This window comes from Dendrobates tinctorius, unplaced genomic scaffold (genome assembly GCF_039654945.1).
Source record: "Dendrobates tinctorius isolate UK_male_01 unplaced genomic scaffold, ASM3965494v1 ptg000120l, whole genome shotgun sequence".
Lineage (NCBI taxonomy): Eukaryota > Metazoa > Chordata > Amphibia > Anura > Dendrobatidae > Dendrobates > Dendrobates tinctorius.
The window spans coordinates 24,252,339-24,278,625 of NW_027361788.1; the positions used below are offsets into that span (position 1 = coordinate 24,252,339).

Below are 26,287 nucleotides of genomic sequence, written 5' to 3' on the forward strand. Positions count from 1 at the left end.
GTTTCAATAAGCATCACGTGTTTGAAACAAAGTTGTTTACCCACAATTTTGGAAAGGTGACAACAGTTTGATCCGGCCCATTTTTGGGGTTTTGTGTGAAATTATGTCTAATTTTCCCTTTTTTCTCTGTTTTTATGTTGTTCCAATACATAGAAACGAAATAAACATGTATAACAAAACGTGGGTAATTGCAATAATTTCCTGGGAGACATATTTCAATTTTCAGGGTGTCAACACTTTTGATCATAACTGTATATATATATCGCTGTCCATCTTAAGTCTATGGTATCTATATTTCAGGAAACTGCTTGTTAAAGGGGTGGCTGCCTTACAGGAAGTATTTGTCCTCAGGCACTGTTTGGTATTGAAAAAACCTCGTATACTCACCCTCCCCTGGTCCGGCCCTGAGCCACCTGCTCTGCTCCCAGTGTCTGGCATTGGCTGCTGCACTGATGTCATGTTGACAGCCAATCAGTGAGCTCCCTAGCTCTGCTTGTATAGATGAAGCTCACTGATTTGCCAATGCCAGACACTGGGAGCAACAGGCCGAGAATCAACTTTGGACCCGGGGAGGGTGAATATATCAGGGTTTGTTTTTTTATATACCAAACTGCACCTGAGGACCAATCGTTCCTGAGATGAGACCACCCCTTCAAGGATCTTTTCACATTTACGTTTCAGATTCTAATCCGAACTTCGGATAAATTGGATAAATGCAGCGCTACTTTTTGTTGTCGACAGGACAGAACCTCGACAGTCCCTGTTGTGAGTCAGTATGCTCCTTAGGGCACCGTTGTTATTCTTTGTACAACAGATCCGATGCTGCTGCTTCCGGCTTGGATGGAGCTTCAAGGCTGCAGCTGATCAGTAGCTGTTGATTGGCTGCAGCGGTCTCTTTACAGCCCCACCCCCCTGGAAGGGAAAGCTCAATTATTGGAGGACAACGTTAGCGCCAGTGAGTATGGACCCAATAAGTAACTCTTTAACAGTCGTGGACACCCCCTTTAATCTTTTTGCAATGTGGCATCTGCCGTGTAAATAATTTTTGGACGCTACTGCCTTACCCAAAAGTTGATCCATGATGTGCATTAAATAGGAGCCCCCTAAAAATAATAGTCACCCTATTTATGGAATGGACCATATGTCACCGCCTGCCTCAGCGCCTCTCCCCAGTTCATATCATCACTCTCCAGAGGCGCAAGGAGCAGAAGAGAAAGAGTCAACCATGTCAAAAAAGTTTAGCAGTGGTGACCGAGGGAGGTGCATTGTATCATAACTGCAGCGCTGAAGTGTGGATAGACTCGCCCTTTAAGAGGGCCACTAATTCTTTGCCAGTGGCAGTGCACACAGTAACTGCAGTAGCCACGTGTCTCCAAACAGGTCGCCCCTGCCCTGCTATTTATTTTCATTTTTGGGCCCTCCTTACTGAGGCATCACGGGAAATGTAGTTCTCGTCCCTCCTGCAGCCCCTACAGGTGTCACTTCTGACAGGTCGGAGGTGGGCGGAACTCGCTTGTTTCGCCTACACTTTGCCTGATTGGTAGTCTGGGTTCCGCCTCCAGTTTGTGATTGGTTGCCGGCGGAGAGTGACGCGCTTCGCCTCTCGCCCCCGGCTCCTCCCGACTGTCAGTGCGCAGTGACTCTGCAGCAGTCGCCGCGGTAGCATCGTGCGCTCCGCCCCCGGCACCATGCCCGGCCGCCGAACCTGAGCAAGCGCCGCAGCCCCGAGCTCCGACATTCCACCGGGCTGCTATGGAAGGGGGAGCCGGCTCGGGCCCTAATCCCGGGGGGCAGGAGTCCCCGAACCGGGCCGTTGAGTATCTGCTGGAGCTCAATAACATCATCGAGAGCCAGCAGAAACTACTGGAGACCCAGCGGCGCCGCATCGAGGAGCTGGAAGTGCAGCTGGATCGGGTCAGCCAGGAGAACCGGGAGCTGAGGGAGAACCGGGCGGAGCAGCACCGCTCAGACTACAGAGAAGCGGTCGGAGGAGGAGGGTGCGGGGGCTACGGGCATCACCATCACCCGCCGCAGCACCACCATCACCATCCGCAGCAGCAGCACCATCACCGCGGGGAGAGCCAGCCCGGGTACCAGGCAGCCTACTCCACCCCGCCGCACCACCACCGAGCCCGGGACACCCCGCGATCCAACCGGGCCACCTCCCGCAGCTCCAGCCCCGGAGCCGGCCACAGCACCACCAACAGCCCGGCCACCACCCTGCAGAGAAAGTGAGTATGTGCCAGGCATCTCCATGAATGAATGGCTGCAGATCAGTCCGGTACATGCCCTGACAGGTAGGGGCTCTCAGACCATGGTAGGAGTTGGCTGATACCAGCAAGTGCCAGGGTGATGCCACCCAGAGGGGCAGCCTCTCTCTCCATGCCCCCTGTATGGAAAGGGCATGCTGTGGGCCTGTGCTGCACTGCAGGGCTGCTCCGCTTTCACAGGCTCTGTAATAAAGCCCCCCATACAGATGTTCCTCTACACTGTGCAGCTACATGGGCATTAAATGGGTCACGGGACTATAGCGTGCCTTAGCCACCCCGGCATTGGTAAATTGGGGCGATGGAGGGGGACGAGGTTCGGCCATTGGCATGTATTGCACTGCTGGGTTTGTCTGAATCATTTCCCACCTATGTGCCCCCCTTTCCGTCCTTTCCTAACGCGGACAGTTCGGTTGTCAGTGAACCGCACGTACCATGTAGTATGTCTGAGACGTAGCCTCGAGTCTGATAACTTTCGCCTCTGGTTTGATCCATCTAGAACTGTGCCCTGAATGTTGCCATCGATTCTTTTGTGAGCCCATAGAAGTCAATGGTGACAGCGTCTACGTTACCGTTGATGAGCAAAGAGAAAAGTTGCCCAACACGATTCACTATGGGGTGTTACTGTGGTGGATGCAAGAGCTGCAGGCTGAGGGGGGCTCGAATGGGCCCATATGAGTAGACCAATACCTCTGGCGTATTTTGCGTTGGAGCCAGTAAGCTCCCAGTTACACCAATGCAGCAGGGCATTAATGGCCGAGCATAGTGGGACTGTGATGGCTGGAGCCTCGACCCAATTGATTGTGTGAATCTTGAGGGTCTCTAGTTTCAGAGAGGTTCTGGGACCCTAAAATAGTAAGAAGTTGGACTATTGTCAACCAACTTTTAGGTGATGGAGCACCGTTGTCTGGGATGACTCCATAATTTCTTATGGACTCTGGTAAAGTCCGTCCATTACCACGTCGGTCAGTGATCTGGGTCGTCTGATATTGTATATAGAATAAGGGTGGTTCTGGTGGAGGTGCCAGGGGGTCTCTGTGGACAGATGGGCATGCGGGAGGGGGGGGCACTGCGGACAGATGGGCATGCGGGAGGGGGGGCATGCGGGAGGGGGGGGCACTGCGGACAGATGGGCATGCGGGAGGGGGGGGCACTGCGGACAGATGGGCATGCGGGAGGGGGGGGCACTGCGGACAGATGGGCATGCGGGAGGGGGGGCACTGCGGACAGATGGGCATGCGGGAGGGGGGGGCACTGCGGACAGATGGGCATGCGGGAGGGGGGGGCACTGCGGACAGATGGGCATGCGGGAGGGGGGGGCACTGCGGACAGATGGGCATGCGGGAGGGGGGGGCACTGCGGACAGATGGGCATGCGGGAGGGGGGGGCACTGCGGACAGATGGGCATGCGGGAGGGGGGGGCACTGCGGACAGATGGGCATGCGGGAGGGGGGGGCACTGCGGACAGATGGGCATGCGGGAGGGGGGGGCACTGCGGACAGATGGGCATGCGGGAGGGGGGGGCACTGCGGACAGATGGGCATGCGGGAGGGGGGGGCACTGCGGACAGATGGGCATGCGGGAGGGGGGGGCACTGCGGACAGATGGGCATGCGGGAGGGGGGGGCACTGCGGACAGATGGGCATGCGGGAGGGGGGAGCACTGCGGACAGATGGGCATGCGGGAGGGGGGAGCACTGCGGACAGATGGGCATGCGGGAGGGGGGAGCACTGCGGACAGATGGGCATGCGGGAGGGGGGAGCACTGCGGACAGATGGGCATGCGGGAGGGGGGGGCACTGCGGACAGATGGGCATGCGGGAGGGGGGAGCACTGCGGACAGATGGGCATGCGGGAGGTGGGAGCACTGCGGACAGATGGGCATGCGGGAGGGGGGGCACTGCGGACAGATGGGCATGCGGGAGGGGGGGGCACTGCGGACAGATGGGCATGCGGGAGGGGGGGGCACTGCGGACAGATGGGCATGCGGGAGGGGGGGGCACTGCGGACAGATGGGCATGCGGGAGGGGGGGGCACTGCGGACAGATGGGCATGGGGGGACAGGTGGGCATGCATGGGGAGGCACTGCGGACAGATGGGCAGGTGAGGGGGGCTCTGTGGATAGATGGGCAGGCGGGGGGTTTTTGCTTGATACGGTGACTGTAGCATGGAGATGGATGGTACTATTTCAGGTATTGGCATTGTTGCCAAGCTGAGGCATCGTATGAGTGTTGTGTACTGACACGTGAAACAGATCTTACTCTGACTCAGTCAGGTGGGGGCGCTGTACAGCTGTTCGGATGGGGGTGTGAGCCACACGATTGGTAGGGAGCTTGAGCGAAATGAGGCCCCCATATTGGCAGAAGAGCAATACTTGTCATTTTTATGCATATAGATATACAAGTCTAGACATGAGTGGAATGATGGCGCATTAGGGTCGGAGAGCTTCAAGTCATGCCTCAGATTATAGAATATGTCCCCCCCTATGGGTTCAGTTCACCTCTTGAGTAATTTTACGCAATAGATTTGGCCAATATTCCAGATGTACCTTGCGTGTCCTGTGTGCAGATGTTGGTGTAAATGTCACCATTTGTGCACCCAACTTAAGGGTGTGTGCAGACTGAGTCTCTGTGCTGACTTTTTGGAGCAGAACCCGAGTGGAAGCTCCAAATCCTCCGAAAAGAACTTGGCGTTTCTGCTCTGAAAGCTGAGCAAAAAGACTGTGAAAACTCCATCTGCCTGGAGATATCAGTCCTTGAATTGCCCTGGTCTTGGTCACACAGACTACGATGGCCGTGAAGGTAGTCACCGAGTTATCCAAATTTTACAACTGAATGAATTGAAGTAGAAAAGACGCCCTATATTCAGAGTTTTCAGCCTGAAAACTGCTTAAAAAAATTCCATTTGAACATGCTCCAAAATAAATAAATACATTTTTATTTTTTTTTTTTGCTAAGAAAAGCGTTCATTTTGCCACATTTTCAGGCCACGTTCCCTTGATGAGATTATGGTGAGTTTTTGGTGTTGCAGATTTTCTGCACCTATTAAGTAAAATGAGTTACTTGCATTTATTTCAAAAATATGAAACAGAAAAAACTTACCAAGAACGCATAGTGGGAATGTAGCCTTATATTACTTTAAAAAGTCTTTAAAAAAACTAAAAAGCTTCAGGAAAATAAAAACTCAAAACCTTCCAGAAAAAGAAATTTCCTGAAGAAGAAAAACAAAAAACTTTGCGAGAACTTAGTCTTTTTCGTCCGTTGTGAGTGGTGTGGAAATCGAGGTACGTTTGGTATGTTGTGCAGGAACCAGCTAGCTCAGGATGGCCACTTATCGATTTTGATTGATCTACGGGTATCTGCTCCCCCTAGTGCTATTTCACTCGTTTTCAGTCTATGGGGGCTTCTTGTGCATGCTTAGTCTGTTACTGCATTTATGGTAATGTACTGATGAAGGGGTTTTGCTTTTTGACTTTTCAGCTGTTTACAACCTGGGAAATCTGAAATAGTTGTGCGTGGCTCAGCACTGTACAACTGGAAGTAGGAGTGGAGGTGGGGGGTGTTATCCAGGTGCGTAGTTTTGTCTTGGGCCACGTGCACACATCCAGTATTTGGTGAGTTTTTTACTCCAGTATTTGTAAGCCAAAACCAGGAGGGGAACGGTCAGAGGAAAAGCATAATAGAAACATTTGCACCCCTTCTGCATTTATCACCCACTCCTGGTTTTGGCTTATGAATACTGGGGTAAAAAACTCACCAAATACTGGATGTGTGCATGTGGCCTTAGGCTGGGTTTTGAATATTTGCCGCTGTGTGGAATGGGGCTACATGTGCAGATCATAAAATGGAGATTATTATATATATATTTTTTTCAATAGATTGGTACCTTTCATTTTTTATTACTAGTATTTTTTTATTCAATATTAGTTTTTATAATCATTTTTGATATATTAGTAACATTTTCTTAAAATGTTAGTAGTAGTACTAGTATTTTTAATGTCAGTAGTATTATTTTTTTTAAATATACTAGTATTAATAGTTTTAGTATTCTTTAAGATATTGTTGTTCATAATTTTTTTTTAAACATATTACCAAAAATTGCCACACACACGATTTTGCAAGTTTTCCTACCTACAAAGAATTGAGATGATTCTGAGATATGTTAGGAATCAGCCCAGAAATACATGGGAGGACCTGCTCAATTATCTGAAGAGAGCTGGGACCACAGTCTCAAACATTGCCGTAAGTAACGAATTACGCATTCATGGATTAAAATCCTGCCACGCACGCAAGGTCCCCCTGTTCATGTCAGCACATGTCCAGGCCCGTTTGAAGATCTGGATGATCCAAAGGAGGCATGGGAGAAGGTCAGATGAGGCTTAAATAGACCTTTTTAGTATCAAATCCACTCGCCGTGTTTGGAGGAAGAAGGATGAGTGAAACTTCAAAACACCATCCCAACCGTGAAGCATGGTGGGGAAATATCATACCTTTTGGGTGTTTTCTGCAAAGGGGACAGGACAACTGCACTGTATTGAAGGGAGGATGGATGGGGTCATGTATCGCGTGATTTTGGCCAACAACCCCCTTCCCTCAGTAAGAGCATTGATGATGGGTTGTGGATGGGTCTTCCAGCATGACAATGACCCAAAACACCCAGCCAGGGCAACTAAGAAGTGGCTCCGTAAGCATTTCAAGATTCTCTCTCACAGGTGGTGTACCTACGATAATAACAGACCTCTCCATTCTTTGTAGGTGGGAAAACTTGCAAAATCTGCAGTGTATCAAATACTTATTTTCCGCACTGTGGTTGTATATGTATATATAATGTGTTTTTTTTTTTTTTTCCTATTTTTCTTTTCTAGAACTCAGGTTTAGTCCTCGTGTCTATAATACAGGCACCGTGCGGCGTTCCTCTGCGGCCGTACATTTGTACTTGGGCTCTAGGGACGAGGATTGTGTCTTGTAATGGTGCTTTGATGTTTCATCTCGGTGTATTACTAGTGTGCTGTATGGTATCCGAGGCTCACGAGTGACCCAGTTCATGTCTATATGAGCCAGCTTTGTAATACTCAGCATCTGGCGATGGAGGCCCGGTATAATTATCACGCGTGAAGATAGTTTTATGGGACTTTGACAAATTTACCTCAAATTTTTTAGCAATTGCTTAAATATAATCGATTCCCTTCTCATTAGCTGACAGGGAGATGCGATAACTCGCTTAGATTACTTCAAGGAATTTCCTTTTTAGTCAGAAACTGAGAGGCCTCCTGCTCGTCGGTGGATGTGACTAAGGGGGCTTCTGTTTCGCAGGGCAATGTCAGGGAATTGGACTTTTTTCACAGCTGTAAATGCTTATTCCAGGCTCGGCGCCCATTGGGACGAATGTGTCAAAACAGTCTTTGCTGCCCATTGCAACCAATAACAACTCGGCTTTCAACTTGAAAGAGCTGCGTAAAAAATGAGAGCTCAACTCTGGTCCTACGGGCACCAGGTTTTCCTGTAGACGGTCGTGATAAATGAGGCCTATTGTGTATCGCTCGGCCTATGCACCAGAGAGCGCGCTATACAGGACAGACTGGTACACAATCTACCTAGAGTCTACAGGTAAATATGGCGGCACTATAGAAGCAACCCTAAGGCCATTTTCACGTTTGGTAGTAATGGTGCCTCGGAGATCTGTGCTAATCACAAAGAAAAATAACTTTTGCGTGAATTACTAAAATTGGCGCAAAGGAGACGTTTTGTTGGCTATAGCAACTAATCAGGTGGTTGCTTTCATTCACCCTTTGAGGTGGGCGCGGAAACCACAATTTTTCTTGGCTACGACAGACAATCGTTTTATGGTGCTGCTGGGTTTCTTATTCCCTCTTCCGGCCAAACGTGTGACCTCTGCAGCCAATCGCTGCCCTCAGTGTTGACTACCTCATCAACACTATGTCTAAGCATTGGCTGCAGCGGTCGCACATCTGCATGTCCAGAACAGGATGTATGGTTTTTAATGGCGGCCTAAAAATTATTTCTATAACAAGACTCCAAGAGGTTTTTTTATTTTTATATTTTTTTTTGAAGGCTGAAAAATCCTAATATTTTTCAAGTGGAATATACTTCAGGAAATGTTCCTTTTTTGGTTAGTTTTTGGAGGCATGTTTTGAATGGATTTTTTTTTCAAGCTTTTTTCCTCTTTCCACGTGGTGTTTTGCAGCCTTTTGACTTCCTTTTAGAAATAGTATGCTGTAGTTCTTCTGTTTGGCTATGTTACTTACCCCATGTGCAAGGCATTGCATTAGCTTTGGTTTCCATGGTTACGACCACTAACAGCTAACTGTGACTATATAAGTGGTGGTAACCGTGGATACCTAGGCTACGGCAATGTCCTGCACATGGGGTAAGTGACATAGCTTATCAGAAGATCCATGCTACATTTCTAATTGGAGGTATTTGCTAATATTATTATACCTACTACATATTAGGATAGGATCTTGGAGAATTTTTGAGGCTGATTTGCAATAAAATACTCTTCCAAAACTTGTGCAAACCCAGTCAAAGGCCACTACCTAATGTCAGAACTAAAAATCTGTGGTAAATTTACTATGATATAGAGTTCAAAGAAAGTGATATCTCCATTCAGCTGCTTTTTTTCATATACATGAACATGTAGTTCCTGTGTTTGGAGCAGGCTTAGGTGTTGACACAGAGGATATTGGCTGTCTTACACAGCCAGCATCCGCCTCTTAACAGCAGCAACCTTAGCTAGCTCCCATTGCTGCTGTTTAATCCCTTAAATGCCTCTGTCAGTAGCTGTCAGTAGCAGTTAAGGTGGTCGATCCACCTGGAATGTGATGGCAGGATGCTGATGGTCGGCCATGGCTGCCTTCTTAGTACTCCGATGAAGTCCAGCCACAGGCGCAAAGCTACATAGGAAACCATCATTTATTCGGTCGTCCATGACAGCACCACCTGAGAGAGGGGATCCGCCCTTCTTAGGAACAGGAAAACCTACAGATACAAAAAGGGCGGCACCTCTCCCACGCATCAGTTGTTTTCCTGTTCCTAACAAGGACAGAACTCCCTACAGATCGTCCGTCATGGATAACCGAATCCCAGGCCAGCGGACCGACTCAGGTAGCGGGGGGTTCTCCTACCTCGGTCTCGCTGGGGGCCCTGGATGCGCCACGGTGGGTCCGGGTAGGATTTCCACAGCAGTGGTAAGAGCAGGCGGAGACAGGGTCCGGCGGTCGCCTTCTCCACGGGGCCGGTGAGGTAAGCGGTGCCCCCCTGTGTCTCCTTCCCCCGGGGGTGCGGTCCGTTCGGGCGGGCGCCGCCGGCGGTGTCCCACAAAGGGAGCGGCGGTTCCGAGCCGGCGGCGCAGTGCTAGCCCCTTGCCGCGCGTCCCCGTGGCCTCTATCGCGCGGTAGAAGTGACGCGGCGAAGGGGGCGGGGCCTAGCGCCGAAACCGGAAGTCGGATGCCGGCCGGCTTCCGGTTGTGGTGGACGCGCGCCGATGCGCGCCCGCTGCCTGAGGGGGCCGAGCACCTGAAGGGGAGGGGGAGGATCGCGAGGAGCGGTCCAATGGGGGGCCCGAACACCGGACAGAGTTCCTGCTAATCCGGAGGGGGAGCCTTCTTAAGACAGAAGGCATTGCTGCTGAGGTGCTTCTGGAGGCCCAGCGATGGACACAACAGAAGCCCCCATGGACCCACAAGAAGTGCAGCCCGTGGCAAAGCGCCCCAGTGACCAACCTAAGAGGCGGAAGGAGGGACGTTCGAGTGGACAGAGTCACAGCAGTTCCTCTAGGTCAAAGGATCCTCCTGCAGCCCCCCATGATCCGGTACCTGTCCTCATCTGCAAGGGTAAGAGATCTACGAGAATGTACCCTGATGCAGTGTCCCTTATGTGTTTGATTCTCAGGGGAAGAAGGCCACAGGGAAGCAGAAGCACAAGGAATGTGCCCTCTGTAGTTGCCCCTTACCAGATGGCCACCCCAAGAGATTGTGTCAGTCTTGCGTGAGACAGACGGTAGGGACGGAGATGAGGGGGTAGAACGTGAGTGGAGTATCAGACTCTTACACTCTTCCCTATTTATGCAGGTAGCGGAAGAAGCTCCAAGCTTCGCTACAGACCTGAGGCAATTAATCAGGACTGAAATAAAAGCCCTATCAAAAGAAGATTCTTGTAAAAGAAGACGAGCTAGTGTTTCAGGCTCAGAGTCTTCAGTCGGCCCTAGGAAGGAAGATATCTCCTCAGAGTCCTCGGCCTCCTCTTCTTCTTCCGAAGAGGATTCCAGCCGGTTCTGTTTCCCCTTGGACCAAATGGATAAATTAATTAAAACCATAAGGTCAACCATGGGGGTAGAAGAAAAAAAGACAGAACTGTCTGCTCAGGACATTATGTTCGGGGGTCTAGACCCCAGAAAACAAAGGACTTTTCCACTAAACGAAAGAGTTCAGAGCCTGATAGACAGGGAGTGGAAAAAAAACGGAAAAAAGGGGTTCGATGCCGCCTGCTTTCAAGCGTAGATACCCCTTTGAGGACCCAATAGTAAGTCGATGGGATAAGGCCCCCAAGCTGGATGCAGCGGTAGCTAAGGCCTCAAAAAAGTCATCTATACCCTTCGACGATATGGCCTCCCTTAAAGACCCCCTAGATAAAAAGGCAGATTCCTTTTTAAAGGGCACATGGGAGATGTCAGCAGGCGCCCTAAGGCCAGCAATAGCAGCCACGTGCGCAGCCAGATCCATGATGGTCTGGCTGGATCAATTGGACTCTCAGCTAAAGGATGGAACCTCGCGAGCCTCCATCCGTAAGTCTCTTCCAATTATCCAGAATGCTGCGGCCTTTCTGGCAGATGCCTCGGCGGACTCAGTAAGAATGGCGGCCAGGTCTGCAAGTTTGTCTAATTCGGCCCGGAGAGCCCTCTGGTTAAAATGCTGGCCGGGAGATATCCAAGCCAGGTCCCGTCTCTGTTCTATCCCCTGTGAGGGTGAATACTTGTTCGGCTCCGTTCTAGACGAACTATTAGAGAAAGCCGGGGATGAGAAAAAGAAATTTCCGAGTCTTCCGAATACATCCTGGAGACGTCCCTTTTCTAGGAAAGGGTATTCCCGCAGGAGACAGGCCAGAGATCAGAACAGATGGGACAACAAAAAAACCAGAGGTACGGGCTTCATATATGGAGGAGGGGGGCGCCAAGAAGGTCCATCACGGGATAAGAAGAAGCCACCCCAATGACTAGTGGCTCCGGTAGGAGGAAGATTATCTGCCTTCTACCCGGCCTGGGCCAGAATCTCGAATAGCAGCTGGATACTGGGGGTGATAGCTTCAGGACTGCACCTAGAGTTCTCCTGCGTTCCCCAAGATCGGTTCAAGGTAACTCCACTCAAATCTTCCCCGCTAGAACAAGCTGCCCTGGAGACCGAGGTCCTCGAGCTACTGGACAAAAAAGTCCTGACGAGAGTTCCAGAGGAAGAGAGGGGGAAAGGTTTCTATTCCCCCCTGTTCTTGGTCCGTAAACCGGACGACTCATTTAGGGCTATATTTAACCTCAAAGCCCTCAATAAATTCCTGGTTGTACGTCCATTTAAAATGGAAACAATTAACACCGCAATAAAAATGCTGTTTCAAAACTGCTTCATGGTGGTTCTAGATCTGAAAGACGCTTACTACCATATACCGATTTGTCTAGCACACCAATCTTTCCTTAGACTGGCGGTTCAGTTGGATGGGTCAATCCAGCACTTCCAGTACGCGGCCCTACCCTTCGGGGTGGCGGTTGCGCCCCGAGTATTCACCAAAGTGATGGCAGAGGTGATGGCCCATCTGCGCGAGCTAAACATTCTAGTCGTCCCCTATTTAGAAGACCTCCTTATAATAGGCAGTTCAGCCGAGCAGTGTTTAGAACAATTACAGAAAACAACGGCGGCTCTAGAGCGGTTGGGATGGATACTTAATATCAAAAAATCCCGTTTGCAGCCATTAAAAATTCAACAATTTCTAGGCCTAACCCTAGATTCAAAAAAGCAGGAATGCCGTCTTCCCCCAGAGAAGCTGCTGCACCTGCATGGCCGGGTCCTGAACGCTTCCAACAACCCCTCCATGTCCCTCAGGAAAGCCATGTCCCTATTGGGTTCCCTCTCATCCTGCATTCCCGCAGTCCAGTGGGCCCAAGTTCATACGAGAACTCTACAGGGCGAAGTTTTATGGTATCAGAGAATCCTGGGGGGTAATTTAGAAGGTCGACTGACCTTATCCAGAAACACAATAGAGTCCCTGGAGTGGTGGCTAGAAAGAAGTAACTTGTCTAGAGGGGTCCCTTGGGAGTATAACATTACCCGCGTGGTCACCACGGACGCAAGTCCTTCCGGTTGGGGGGCGCATATGGAGGAAATTCTGGTCCAGGGCCTATGGGAACGAGATCAGTTACAAATGTCTTCTAATTTGAAAGAATTAACAGCGGTAGTACTCGCAGCTAAAGAGCTCCTTATGTATCTACAGGGCCATCACGTACGGGTTCTCTCGGACAATCGAGTAGCCGTGGCCTATATCAACCACCAAGGCGGAACTCGATCCAGAACTCTGATGAATGTGGCAGGACAGTTGTTCCAGCTAGCAGAACGTCATTTTTTATCTCTCACGGCTCTTCACATAAGAGGGAAAGAGAACGTCGCGGCAGATTTCCTAAGCCGCAATCTGTTAAAACAAGGAGAGTGGGCCTTGAACACCTCCATTTTCGTTCAGATTGTGCAGAGATGGGGTCAGCCAGAGGTGGATCTATTCGCCACCAAGGAGAACTCGAAAACGACACAGTTTTGTTCCCTAAATCCCAGGGAGACTCCTCTGGCAGTAGATGCGCTACTGATAAAATGGGACTTCAGGCTAGCCTACGCCTTTCCTCCCCTATCTCTACTTCCTCTGGTGTTGAGGAAGATCAGGAAAGACAGGGCAAGGGTCATAGTCATCGCCCCGTTCTGGCCCAGAAGAGCATGGTTCTCGAACCTCAGGATCATGTCGGTAGACGATCCTTGGGTTCTCCCGGACATCCCGGACCTTCTGTCCCAGGGCCCGGTCTTCCACCCTCAGGTGGCTGGCCTACATCTCACGGCGTAATTTGAGCGGTCACTGCTAGAAAGTAAAGGCTTCTCCCCAGACCTAATTGACACTCTACTAAAAAGTAGGAAAGTGGTGACAACTAAGATTTACGTCAGAATTTGGAAGAGGTTCCTCGAAAGCTCAAATATAAATACTGATGATTCCGTCCCCATAGGCCAGATCTTGGAATTTTTACAAAAAGGACTGGACTTGGGTCTCTCCACCAGTACCCTTAAAGTACAGGTATCCGCCTTAGGCTGGTTTCACATTAGCGCATTTTCAGCGCGCGCACGGCCGGGGGTAGCTCCGCCCCCGATCCGGCTCTCTGCCCGGCGTGCCCGCCCCTTCCTTGTAGCGCCGCCTCCTAGCGGACAGCGGCGCCTGCGATCGGCGCACCCTATCTTTAGCATAGGGTGCGCAGATCGTGCGCAGGCCGTGCGCTAGTTGCGCTTTGACCTGCGCTGCGCACTTTTGACGGTGCGCCGTGCGCGCCAAAATCAAATTTTTCGGATTTTGGCGCGCACGGCGCACCGTCAAAAGTGCGCAGCGCAGGTCAAAGCGCAACTAGCGCACGGCCTGCGCACGATCGGCGCACCCTATGCTAAAGATAGGGTGCGCCGATCGCAGGCGCCGCTGTCCGCTAGGAGGCGGCGCTACAAGGAAGGGGCGGGCACGCCGGGCAGAGAGCCGGCTCGGGGGCGGAGCTACCCCCGGCCGTGCGCGCGCTGAAAAAGCGCTAGTGTGAAACCGGCCTTAGGGGCCCTCTTTAGCTGCAATATCGCGGCTAATTATTGGGTCAATAGATTTATCAAAGCAGCGAGTAGATCCAGACCAATAGTAAAAAATAGACTCACGCCATGGGATTTGAACCTAGTCCTCACAGCTATGACAGAAGCGCCATTTGAACCCATCTCGTCAGCCTCTATTAGGAGCCTGTCCCTCAAAATAGCTTTCCTAATAGCCATAACGTCAGCCCGTAGGGTAAGCGACATTCAGGCATTGTCTAGGCGCCCACCTTTTCTTCAGGTAAAAGAGGATAGGGTAGTACTTAGACCCGACCCAGCGTATTTACCAAAAGTAGCCTCCAGCTTTCATAGGTCGCAGGAAATAGTCCTTCCATCTTTCCTCCCTAATCCAACTAATGAGAAAGAGGAGAAGCTACACACTTTAGATGTTAGGAGATGCCTCTTGGAATATCTAGCGGCTACTGATCCCTGGAAGAAAGACAATGCCCTCTTTGTCTCCTACCAAGGCCCTAGGAAAGGTCTTAGAGTGTCCAAAACTACACTAGCCAGGTGGATTAGAGAAGCAATCTCGTTAGCTTATACCTCAAAAGGTAGAGTAGCTCCGGAGAAATTGAAGGCGCATTCCACCAGAGCCGTGGCGACCTCGTGGGCCGAGAGATCGGAAGTCTCCATCGACCAGATTTGTAAGGAGGCCACTTGGTCCTCTCCGAGCACTTTTTATAGTCATTATAGACTAGACTTGGGTGCCTCTGCAGACCTCTCCTTCGGTATCAGGGTTCTGCAGGCTGTAGTCCCCCCCTAAAGTAGTGATTACTCTCTGTAATTCTCTCAGGTGGTGCTGTCATGGACGACCGAATAAAGTCTTAGTTACTCACCGGTTAACGGTATTTTTCGGAGTCCATGACAGCACCCATAGATTCCCTTCCCTTAGTTAATTTGGGTGTGCACGTCTTCCCTTTGTACATATACACGGGTGATAAAGATTTAAGTATTAATATTGTTGTACATATAATCATGCATTAACCTTGGAGGTCCTCTTTTTATACTCTGTAATCCAACTGATGCGTGGGAGAGGTGCCGCCCTTTTTGTATCTGTAGGTTTTCCTGTTCCTAAGAAGGGCGGATCCCCTCTCTCAGGTGGTGCTGTCATGGACGACCGAATAAATGATGGTTTCCTATGTAGCTTTGCGCCTGTGGCTGGACTTCATCGGAGTACTAAGAAGGCAGCCATGGCCGACCATCAGCATCCTGCCATCACATTCCAGGTGGATCGACCACCTTAACTGCTACTGACAGCTACTGACAGAGGCATTTAAGGGATTAAACAGCAGCAATGGGAGCTAGCTAAGGTTGCTGCTGTTAAGAGGCGGATGCTGGCTGTGTAAGACAGCCAATATCCTCTGTGTCAACACCTAAGCCTGCTCCAAACACAGGAACTACATGTTCATGTATATGAAAAAAAAGCGGCTGAATGGAGATATCACTTTCTTTGAACTCTATATCATAGTAAATTTGCCACAGAGGGGAGAGAGCAAATGCAAAAATATTAATAAAAAAAATTTGCTTGGTCTTGCCGAGGTTAAATTTACATTTACCCAATGGAGCAGATTTTAGAATGTAAACACGTTTTGGGTAGAGTTATATTTTTTGTTTCCATCCTCCAAGTAGCGTGGTGACGAGTTCCCGGCCGTGGACAGGAGGCGAGGGTTGCGGGCGCTCAGGAACGTATCACTCACTGTTGCACACAGCAGAATGTGACGACGCGCCAGCGCTGTCACATAATATCTTTGCAGCTGATGGCCATGAAGTGCATGCCCCGTAGGATGAGTAATTGCTTCTCACCTCCCGCTTCTGTACGTGTAGCTCTCTGACTTCAGTGACTATATTTTCTGCCCCGTGGCCTGGATACTCTGTGGAGCATCTGTCAAATGCTTTCTTTACTATATGGGGTAAAAAAAAACCCCCCCGCTATTAAGTAATGATGCCGGACTGACAGGTTGATTGATTCTCAGCGCCGTAGTGATGTCGCAGTGTTTGCTCGCCGTACACTAGTTACTTATTTGCTGTATTTTTTTTCCTTCTGATATGATGTTTATAGTCACGGCAGAGGTGGAAATGACAAAACTACCTTTAGCAATTAGCGCCAGGAAGCTACTTGCAAAGAACGCACATAATTGAGTGTAGAAAATCACTGTCCTGGTATCCAGAGCAAGCAATTACCTCACGGCTTGGTTAAAGGGTTATTCCCAAAATCATAAGTTTTCCCCAAAGACGCTAACTTTTGGATTACTGGGGGATTTGCCCTTGGAGCCTCGTCCTGAGTGTTAGTGGTTTGCTCCATTTGTTGTCTATGGGACTACTGAGGAAAACCAAAACTATACTGGCAGTCCAATTGACAATGAATGGGGCTGCAGAGAGCTGAGTGTTCGGGTCCCCAGCTCCATTCATGATGGGGCTGCAGAGCGCCGAGTGTTTGGGTCCCCAGCTCCATTCATGATGGGGCTGCAGAGGGCCGAGTGTTTAGGTCCCCAGCTCCATTCATGATGGGGCTGCAGAGGGCCGAGTGTTTGGGTCCCCAGCTCCATTCATGATGGGGCTGCATAGGGCCGAGTGTTTGGGTCCCCAGCTCCATTCATGATGGGGCTGCAGAGGGCCGAGTGTTCTGGTCCCCAGCTCCATTCATGATGGGGCTGCAGAGGGCCGAGTGTTCGGGTCACCAGCTCCATTCATGATGGGGCTGCAGAGGGCCGAGTGTTCGGGTCACCAGCTCCATTCGTGATGGGGCTGCAGAGGGCCGAGTGTTCGGGTCCCCGGCTCCATTCGTGATGGGGCTGCAGAGGGCCGAGTGTTCGGGTCACCAGCTCCATTCGTGATGGGGCTGCAGAGGGCCGAGTGTTCGGGTCCCCGGCTCCATTCGTGATGGGGCTGCAGAGGGCCGAGTGTTCGGGTCCTCGGCTTCATTCATGATGGGGCTGCAGAGGGCCAAGTGTTCGGGTCCCCTACGATAAGTAAGTTATCCGCTATCTGTTGTGATTTGGAGAATAACCCTTTTAAATTGCTCTGTAAAATTAAAATACAGAAAAAGGACAAAACAAATAGGGATCAACCTACTGATTGTTTGATACCCATTTCTTTCAATGACATAGGATTACAGTCTAGGACTTCTGCATGCCCTAATAAAGCACATGGATTGTGAACTGTGAGGTGGGGAGATGTTGACACACTGACATATGGTTTTACCGTCTCCATAGAACCAGGTGATTTTCAGTTAGTGCAGTGACATGAAGAAACAATGGTTAAAGAGGTTGACGGAACATAAAACGTTTCATCTGTCCACAGAGTAGCTAGTAGGGTGCTGATCCAGCGAGTAGAGGGCTTTGGAGTCCCCCATCTCAGTGGAGCGTTGGTCACTGATGTACCACTGCTTCATTTATGATGGTACGTATGTAGACACAGTGTACGGTACACAATTACCTCCGTCAGTCCTTTAGAGAATGGATGGAGCGGCTGTATCAGCTATCATTAAGTGAGGAGTTGTTATAGTGGACCAGTTGCTATGGACACCTCTTATATAAATAATGCTTTTTACACATGTGAATGGTTATCTGTAGTTAATAAAATTGCACTAAATTTAAAGGGGTTGAGCACTACCTGGATAGGTTACAGTGCTCATTTTCATAGCAATATCATGCGAGTGCTGCCAGACCCCAATTCTGACATCGCTGATACATTGCTGGTGCCTGAGGTTAGTATAAGGTTTTATTTTTATTTAATTTTTAAGTCTGCAATCTTCATTTTCAGACCTCTATCTGCTATGAAATATGCAGCCTGATCCAAGTTTCAGATTTTTGTCTTTTTGGAGCGTCCCTCCCAGGAATGTAGGCTGGATTTCATATCTGTCTATATCCAATGTGCTGCTTTTCTGAACGCTCGTATATCAGCACACCTGTACTTAATTGTTCGTTATGAGAATCTCCCCCGCTTCCACTTTCTCGCATGTTACACTGTAAATCTGTGTACAACCTCTCTCCTTCCCTGCTGCTATCCCTAACACTGAAAAGAAGGGCGAGAAAGCCATGAGAATCAGGCACTCTGACAGATTTGTAATATTGGTGGAGAGCACTCGCCTACATAAAGGCCTTACAGACTCTGCGGATGAAACAATGTAACATTTTACATGAAGACCATTTGGAATGTTGCTTAAAGAGATTGTCTGATACAAAAAATGTTTTATTATTTTAAATGCATGCCAAAAAAAGGCATAATTACATGGATCCGGCACAGACTGCGACTTTGGAGGCCTGCGCTGGTTTCCGAAGTGATGCCTGCTCCACTCAGGAGTCTCGGGACTGTTGCAGCGGTCAGGTGTATAGAAGAGCACTTTATTACAGAAACATCAGAAGCCTTGCTCTTCTAGTCACAAGGTTCTGCGGTTCAGGCATGGTTTCCAGAGCTGGTGCGGCCAATGCTACATCTGGGGGTTTGTTGATAGGCGAGTATGCCTCGGTTTCTTACTATTAGACCATCCATACCTTTATTTTGAAAATGGACAATAAATATAAATTTTGGTGTTCATAGCCTTTAAATAGGCTTGTTTCATAAAAAGAGAAGCCGCGGATCAGTCGAGCTCTCTGCTGTAGCGTGACTGTACCCGATGTGCCAGGCTTCAGTAGAATGTGCAATGTCTTTTCGCAGAATTTCCTTCCCAGGTTGTTACATAACGCTTGTGCCGCATCTCTTCACAGCCGCGCTTGACAGCTGCCTGTCAGTCACTTTTATCATCATCCCCCCCCCCCCCCCACAGATCCTGCCTCCTAGTGGCTCAGACAGGGCTAATCCTTTATGATGGCTCCGCTCCAGTGTACATCGATACCTAGCGGTGTCCCAGCATCTTGTGATACATGCGGTTGTCGGCTTCCCCAGTACTTTGGATGAATGCTCCAGGTATCAGGACTTCTGTAGAAAGCAAGAAATAAGACTGTACCGTAGACTAGATAGGCGCTAAATCCGCCGGGACATCCATGGTGAATAGAAAAAGTCTCAAAAACCTCTTCAGCTTTATTCAGACACAGTACCATGCCAACTTACACACCATGGGGGTCCTGCTGTTGAATCCTAAGGTGTCCCATACATACTGCCTACCGAATAATGGCGGGCTCTTCCATAGACTGGAGCAATCGCTCCATAGATTCCAATAGACCATTGGCGGCAGCTTATGTCACACAGGATAAAAGGATTTGCAGTCCAATATCTGATGAGCCGGATCCTCATCTCTCCCCGATATCCTCTATCAGGGATCAGTAGGAGCCCCCCCCATACATATTAGACTGTCGGCTGGGAGCCTTTATCGCAGACATTGACGACCTATCTAATCGGATGTAATGGAAAAGCTCATTTTACAAGTTGTACGCCGATGCATCACCTTTTGGGGTTTGTCGGCACATTATAGGGTGTGTGATATACTGACCTTAGCCTATGGAGTGCGGTAAGAATCATACGGCAGTCACGGGATTGATTATATACATTTTTTTTTTTTTTTTTTTTTTTTTTTTTTTTATCAAGGGCACTTCTGAAGAAATAAAAATAAAATCTATATGGATGGTCTAATATTTATGCAATTTCTTAATATACTTGACTAGGTTTTTATCATTGCGCCTGAGAGATGAGTACAGATTAGTGATGAGCCAGCATGCTTGGATAAGGTGTTATCTGAGCATGCTCATGTCCTAACCGAGTGTCTTCGATGTGCTCGAATACTATGTTCAATTCCCCGCGGCTGCATGTCTCGCTGCTGTTCGACAGCCAAAATACATGGAGGGGTCACCTGTTTGTTAGACTTCTCCTCTGCCCTGATGTCCCCATAAATACACCCCCTTGTCCTGGACTGCGTTCTCATAGGGACCCAATTCACCATTCACATTGGTGTCCCCTGTAAGAGTTGTGGTAGGCTATGGATTTTCATGTGTAGAAGGGGCTGATCGCCCTCCGTTCATACATTTATCACCAATCCTGTGCATAGGGATAAACATTTTTGTTGGGTAACCCCTATAAAGAAGACCCGTCACTCGCCATAAATAATTTTTTTATTTGGTGTAAATGCCGCTGTTTCTCCTGAATCCGTCGAATGAGATGTAACCCCCTGTTTCCAGTATATAAATCTAACTTTTTTTTTTAACCAACTTGGTGTGGCCCACAAGGCAACGCCCACTTGGATAATAAAGGGTAGATGTATATACAGCAAAGAGAGGGCCATATTTCCAGAGCGGAGAGCCGCAGGAACATATGAAATACAACGCCAGATTCGGGAGAACAGCGGCTTTTCCACCAGCAATAATATTACATATTTATGACAAGTGATAGAACTTCTTTAAAGGCAGCATTTTAGAAGTTCAGTTGAAATATTGTCAATAAAAAGGGAATCTGTCAGCAGGTGTTTGCTATGTATTGAGAGCAGCAGCATGATGTAGAGGCAGAGATCCTGATTTTATTTGTCACTTGTGTGCATGTTGCTGCTTCATTAAAATCAGCTTTTTATCAGCAGGATATTATCACTACAGGACTAGGTGTCTCTTGCTTCCTAGTCCAAACCCCATCCCCACTACTGATTGGCAGCTTTCTTTCAATACGCAGTGTACACATAAATCTGCCAATCAGTGGTGTGGGCGGGGTTATACAGGGCTCAGCATTCCGAGCTCTGCTAGTTCTGCAGCAGAGAAAACTGATGGTTTCAAAATGACACCCAGCAGCCCAGCAAGTGATACCTCGCTGGAATTGGGGTCTCAGCCTCTACATCATGCTGCCGTCAGATTACATATGAAGTGGTGATGGAGGTAACACAGGTGTGAATTGAGCCTAACAATGGCACCAAAGCAGAGTTGTGCTTAGTCTTACCTTCTCTTAGGCCAAGATCAGGTCGGCTACCCTGTGTTTGGGCTCAGGTGATCGGCTCTTGTGACGCAGCTATAACACTGGGGTATAGACATACAATCGGCAGAGTTTAGACTACAATCACTCGCTGCCTATTTCACGTGCTGTGAAATTATAATGCGCGGCTTTAATTGGCTTTTCTTTGATTTTCCTGACGTCTGCTGCCGTGTGAAGTACAGACGTATTACAGGGTGCCCTTGACTGTATTTCGTCTCCTACAAGGATCCAATTGAAGCTTTATCACGTTACGACACGGCGAGGCAAATTGCTGCCACCCGGCAATGAATCGTTGGACGGAGTTTACTCAAACTTTTTTTCTGTATATTCAGTACAGCAACTTTAAGTTGACGCTTTATGCCCAGGGGAGCTGACAATAAATGGATCGGAAAACCTGTAAATGGAAATGCGCAGCAATTTCGGCCCTGCCGCCGCTTCAGAATGGCGTGGGCGGGCAGACACTGGCGAATGACGTCACCAGCTGTGCCCGCCCACTGCATTCACATCTAGTTACCGGCATCCGCACAGCCTTGGATTACTGCTGCCCCCATAGCGCTGCGAAGAACCAGCGGGAATGTGCCGGAAGCTTTTTCATAAATGAATCCTAAAGGGGCAGTCATACAAGGGCGAGAAGAGGAGTGCGGGTGACAGTCGCTCATGGAGTTCAGTAGTCACCGTGTAATACTATGTTCCTGTGAGGAGTCTAATATTCGAGGGGGCGCAGCATCAAGATTCTACATCATCAGTGTGCTGACCCATTAACTAATTTTTTTCCTTTGTGTTAGGAGAGGAGATCATGTTTTAAACCCTTTAAAGGATTCTTTTTTGTTTCAGAAAAACTCCTCTCCCCTGCCTGCAGTTATTTATAAAAAAGAAACAAACTGTGCTTTATTCACCCTCTCTTGGTCCAGCACTGAGTCTCCGCTGCTGCTTCCAGTGTCTGTTTTTGTCTGCAGCACCAATATAACGTTGATAGCGCTGCCACCGTTGAGCGGTTCTGCCAGAGTTCATGGCACAAGCTGCTCAGAACCACTGAGAACACTGTGACTCAGCGCTGGACCCAGAGAGAGTGAGTAAAGCTTTGGTTTTTTTTGTTTGATTTTTTTTTTTTTTTTTTTTGAACAAATTGCAGCTGGATGACTGCTGTTTTGAAAACCCTAAAAAACCCTTTAATGGCTATGTACATATTTTGATTTTGTTTTGAATTGCTAATTTGCTTTTTACATGCGAAGTTAACAAATTTTCTCAATATTCTTCATTTAAACATTTTCAATTATTTTGCTGCTGCAGTGTGTCCATTATAAAGCGTAATGATCTGCAAAAATGTTACAAATCCGTCCGAACTGCTGATCCTGGTTCTGATGGATTTCTGCTCTACCCCTTTCTTCTCTAAAGGCCCCTTCTCGCATATTGAGATCGTTAGCGAGATCGCTGTTGCGTCACCGATTTTTGTGATGCGCCAGCGATCTCGCTACGTGTGACACAAAGCGGCGACCGCCCCCCCCCACTGGATATCACAGATCGGGCTCGAATGTTCTGGGTCATTTTTTTGATCGCTGGTGTCCCGCTGGCCAGCATGCATCGCTGTGTTTGATGCCAACGAGCGACCTCGTTGGCGACTCAGAACTCAGGGACGCAGGCTGGAATCGTCTGAAAAGCTGCTGTGACAAGCAGGGCTGTGGAGTCGGAGTCAGAGTCGGTGCTCATTTTGGTGGAGTTGGAGTCGGTATAAAATGGTCCGACTCCTAAAATATATATAATAAATTGGGTACAGTAATTCAATGCAGGATGTGCTGAATATTTTTTCAAAGGAGTTTGGGAAAGTTATGAAATGTCCTATAAATGGCTGTTCTATTCCTGATCTAAGGCTACATTCACACACAGCGTTTTTCCTGTGTTTTTTGAGGATACGTTTTTCAGCTGCAAAAGCTGATCATCTTTTTAAAAAAACTGCATCACCTGAAAGGTTTTTGAGCTCATAGATAATGTTTTCAATAGCAAAAGCAGATTAGAAATCTGCTCTATCTATCCATTTATCCATATCTGTCTATCCATATCGTATCTGTACCAAAAAGAATGAAAACCGGGTAGTACACCAATATATATTCTGTTCTATCTAAATATCTTGATTATGGGATCATAAAAATGATTAAATGTCTGAGATTCACATTGTACTACAATAAATTTTTCACTTAAATATAAGCAGTCTGAGTCTGAGTCTGAGTCTGAGTCTGAGTCTGAGTCTGAGTCTGAGTCTGAGTCTGAGTCTGAGTCTGAGTCTGAGTCTGAGTCTGAGTCTGAGTCTGAGTCTGAGTCTGAGTATTTGAGGAGTCGGAGTCGCAGGTTTGGCTTACCGACTCCACAGCCCTGGTGACAAGGTCCCAACGACCGCCGAGGTCGTTATACGGATCGCTGGATCGTTGCGTCGTTTAAGAGATCTGCCTGTTTGACAGCTTACTAGTGACCATTTAGCGACGCACCAGCGATCCTTACCAGGTCGTATCGTTATCGGGATCGCTGGTGCGCCGCTTAGTGTAACGGGACCCTTAGTATTGCAAATGGGAGGTGGGAGGGGTCCTATACACAGATCTCCACATTGTGGAGAGGGGAGATAGTATGTACAACCTTAGGGTGGGAAGAGGAAATGGGGTGTATTGAAAAGGAAGAAAGCATATGAAAAAGGAAAAAGTGCTGCATAATAGCTCTGCTGATATAAGTAGTGAAGACTCGGTAGTGGATACACACAGACCCCGCATCCAGCCTTTATTACTTGGAGAGATACAGACCTCACATCCAGCCTATATTACTAACAGAGACACTCCTACCAGAGAAAAATCAATATCTGTTTATTAAGAGGTGTAAAGATTAATGGAGACTATAGCCTGAAGCATGGGTACGGTAATTGCTATCGTGTAGAAATCATGTTTGATGCCCAAAGGCTTTTACCTTGTATTATCAAAAGTTGTGTAACTTTGACTCTATAGGTCTATTCATTACCATTTTTTTTAAGATCAGTGCTTGCTGTCACTGATTTTTTTTGTTCTTGTTTATATGGTAATATCCTGGGAGATACGGACATTATCAGGACTGACTGGGTTCCCCCTCCAACCCCCATCCCCCCTAAAAAAAAAAAAAAAAAAGTAGACGGAAGACCATGCCCACAGACTATGTGTTGTACGAGTAAAGAAAGCGGACTTGTGAATGGGGCCGTATGTAGAGCGATACCTGAGCCTTTTCCCACTCCAGTAATTGGCGACGTATGAGCTCATTCACACGTACAAATTTTCCAACGCAGATTTTACTGCAGAGTCTGCAGCACGTTATGAGATGAATGTCTGCAGCATATATTGACATTCTGTGATGTTAAATATCCACACTGAATGTCCATTTCCGATGCAGATTTCTGCCCTCAGTGTGGGGGACGAGATTTAGTAAATCGTCCACAAAAAAAATAAAAATTGCTGCTGATTAATGGCTGACGTTATCGTGTGTAGGTGACACATCCACTTTAATGACGGCCTTTTGCTTTTCTCGTACAGTCAGAAGAATGACCCATCTGTGCGTGTTTACAGCAAATGAATAAAACGCGGCGTCCCTCCCCAGCCATTGTACCCTCGGACCCCTTCAGTCTCTGTCCCCTCCGTTCCTCTGCGCCCCCACACACTTCCTCTTACTTGATGTCCTGTCAGCCGTAACCTATCACTAAATTCACCCGCCATCCCACGCAGACTTTTCCTTCTCTCCCAAAGAAGCACTTTGCTGGTGAGACATTCACAATCGGAGCTGACAGAGCCAGCCGCGGAAAAGCTATCCAGGTGCCGCATTTGACTGTCATGGCAACTAGCGCTGCGGGGATGTAATTAGCAACCAGTTAGATACTGAGAAACGGTAAAATACAGAAGCCGAAACCTCCCGCCTGCAAGAGGTTAAATTATTGAGAGCAAGCTGATTTTAGTTTTCTGTTCTGCGTCTGTGTTGGCATCGCGGGATCTGCTGGAAATGTTGGTCTTACGTTGTGCCAAACTGGCGTATATGGGGCGTCGTGCCATGCGCAGGAGTCTGAGTGTTACAGGGTACGTCGCCCACTCGTCAGAAACTCTGCGGGTCTGGACTTTGCATGCCGAGCAGCGGGCACAGTGCATTTTGGTACTTTTTCTATTTGCTCAGATATATATGGACATTTTGGGGTTTTTTTTTGTCTTTTTTTTCCCCCCTTTCTTCATGGCTTTTTATAGTCGTCAGCTGGCACTGGTATGGTGTACATTTCGGCCTCATCTCGGGATATGTATTTCATGACCGGACTAAAATATGCTGAAAATGTAACCCCCCCCCCCAAGTTGTTTAATATTAAAATAGTCTATTTTTACGTGAATCGTTACCCTATGACGTTGGCCCTAAGGGTTAGTCCTGGACCCCAGAAGGCATGTATCTGCATTGTTACATGCCCACCCCTTACTACCCTATGGCTTTGACCCTAGGGGTTAGTCCTGGACCCTGGATGACGTATATCTGCATTGTTACATGCTCACCCACTACTACCCTATGACGTTGGCCCTAGGGGTTAGTCCTGGACCTCAGAAGACATGTATATCTGCATCGTTACATGCCCACCCCCTACTACTGTATGACGTTGGCCCTAGGGGTTAGTCCTGGACCCTGGATGACGTATATCTGCATTGTTACATGCCCACCCACTACTACCCTATGACGTTGGCCCTAGGGGTTAGTTCTGGACCCTGGATGACATGTATATCTGTATTGTTACATGCCCACCCACTACTACCCTATGACGTTGGCCCTAGGGGTTAGTTCTGGACCCTGGATGACATGTATATCTGCATTGTTACATGCCCACCCACTACTACCCTATGACGTTGGCCCTAGGGGTTAGTTCTGGACCCTGGATGACATGTGTATCTGCATTGTTACATGCCCACCCACTACTACCCTATGACGTTGGCCCTAGGGGTTAGTCCTGGACCTCAGAAGACATGTATATCTGCATTGTTACATGCCCACCCCCTACTACTGTATGACGTTGGCCCTAGGGGTTAGTCCTGGACCCTGGATGACGTATATCTGCATTGTTACATGCCCACCCATTACTACCCTATGACGTTGGCCCTAGGGGTTAGTTCTGGACCCTGGATGACATGTATATCTGTATTGTTACATGCCCACCCACTACTACCCTATGACGTTGGCCCTAGGGGTTAGTTCTGGACCCTGGATGACATGTATATCTGCATTGTTACATGCCCACC

At 48.5% G+C, this 26,287-nt stretch overlaps 1 protein-coding gene across 11 annotated transcripts in view; it reads left to right on the forward strand.

The window, feature by feature from the left end:
• Window positions 1-937: 937 nt before the first annotated feature.
• IQSEC2 (IQ motif and Sec7 domain ArfGEF 2) overlaps window positions 938-26,287 on the forward strand; it is a 201,730-nt gene continuing 176,380 nt past the window's right edge. For 4 of the 11 annotated variants that reach the window (XM_073590944.1, XM_073590945.1, XM_073590947.1 and 1 more), the window contains exon 1: window positions 1,581-2,231. In XM_073590944.1, the coding sequence (XP_073447045.1) occupies window positions 1,753-2,231 (479 nt within the window). In that variant the 5' untranslated portion in view covers window positions 1,581-1,752. Of the gene's footprint in view, window positions 956-1,576; window positions 2,232-26,287 lie in introns of those variants that run through there. The other 7 variants (XM_073590943.1, XM_073590948.1, XM_073590950.1 and 4 more) reach the window with 4 other exon arrangements.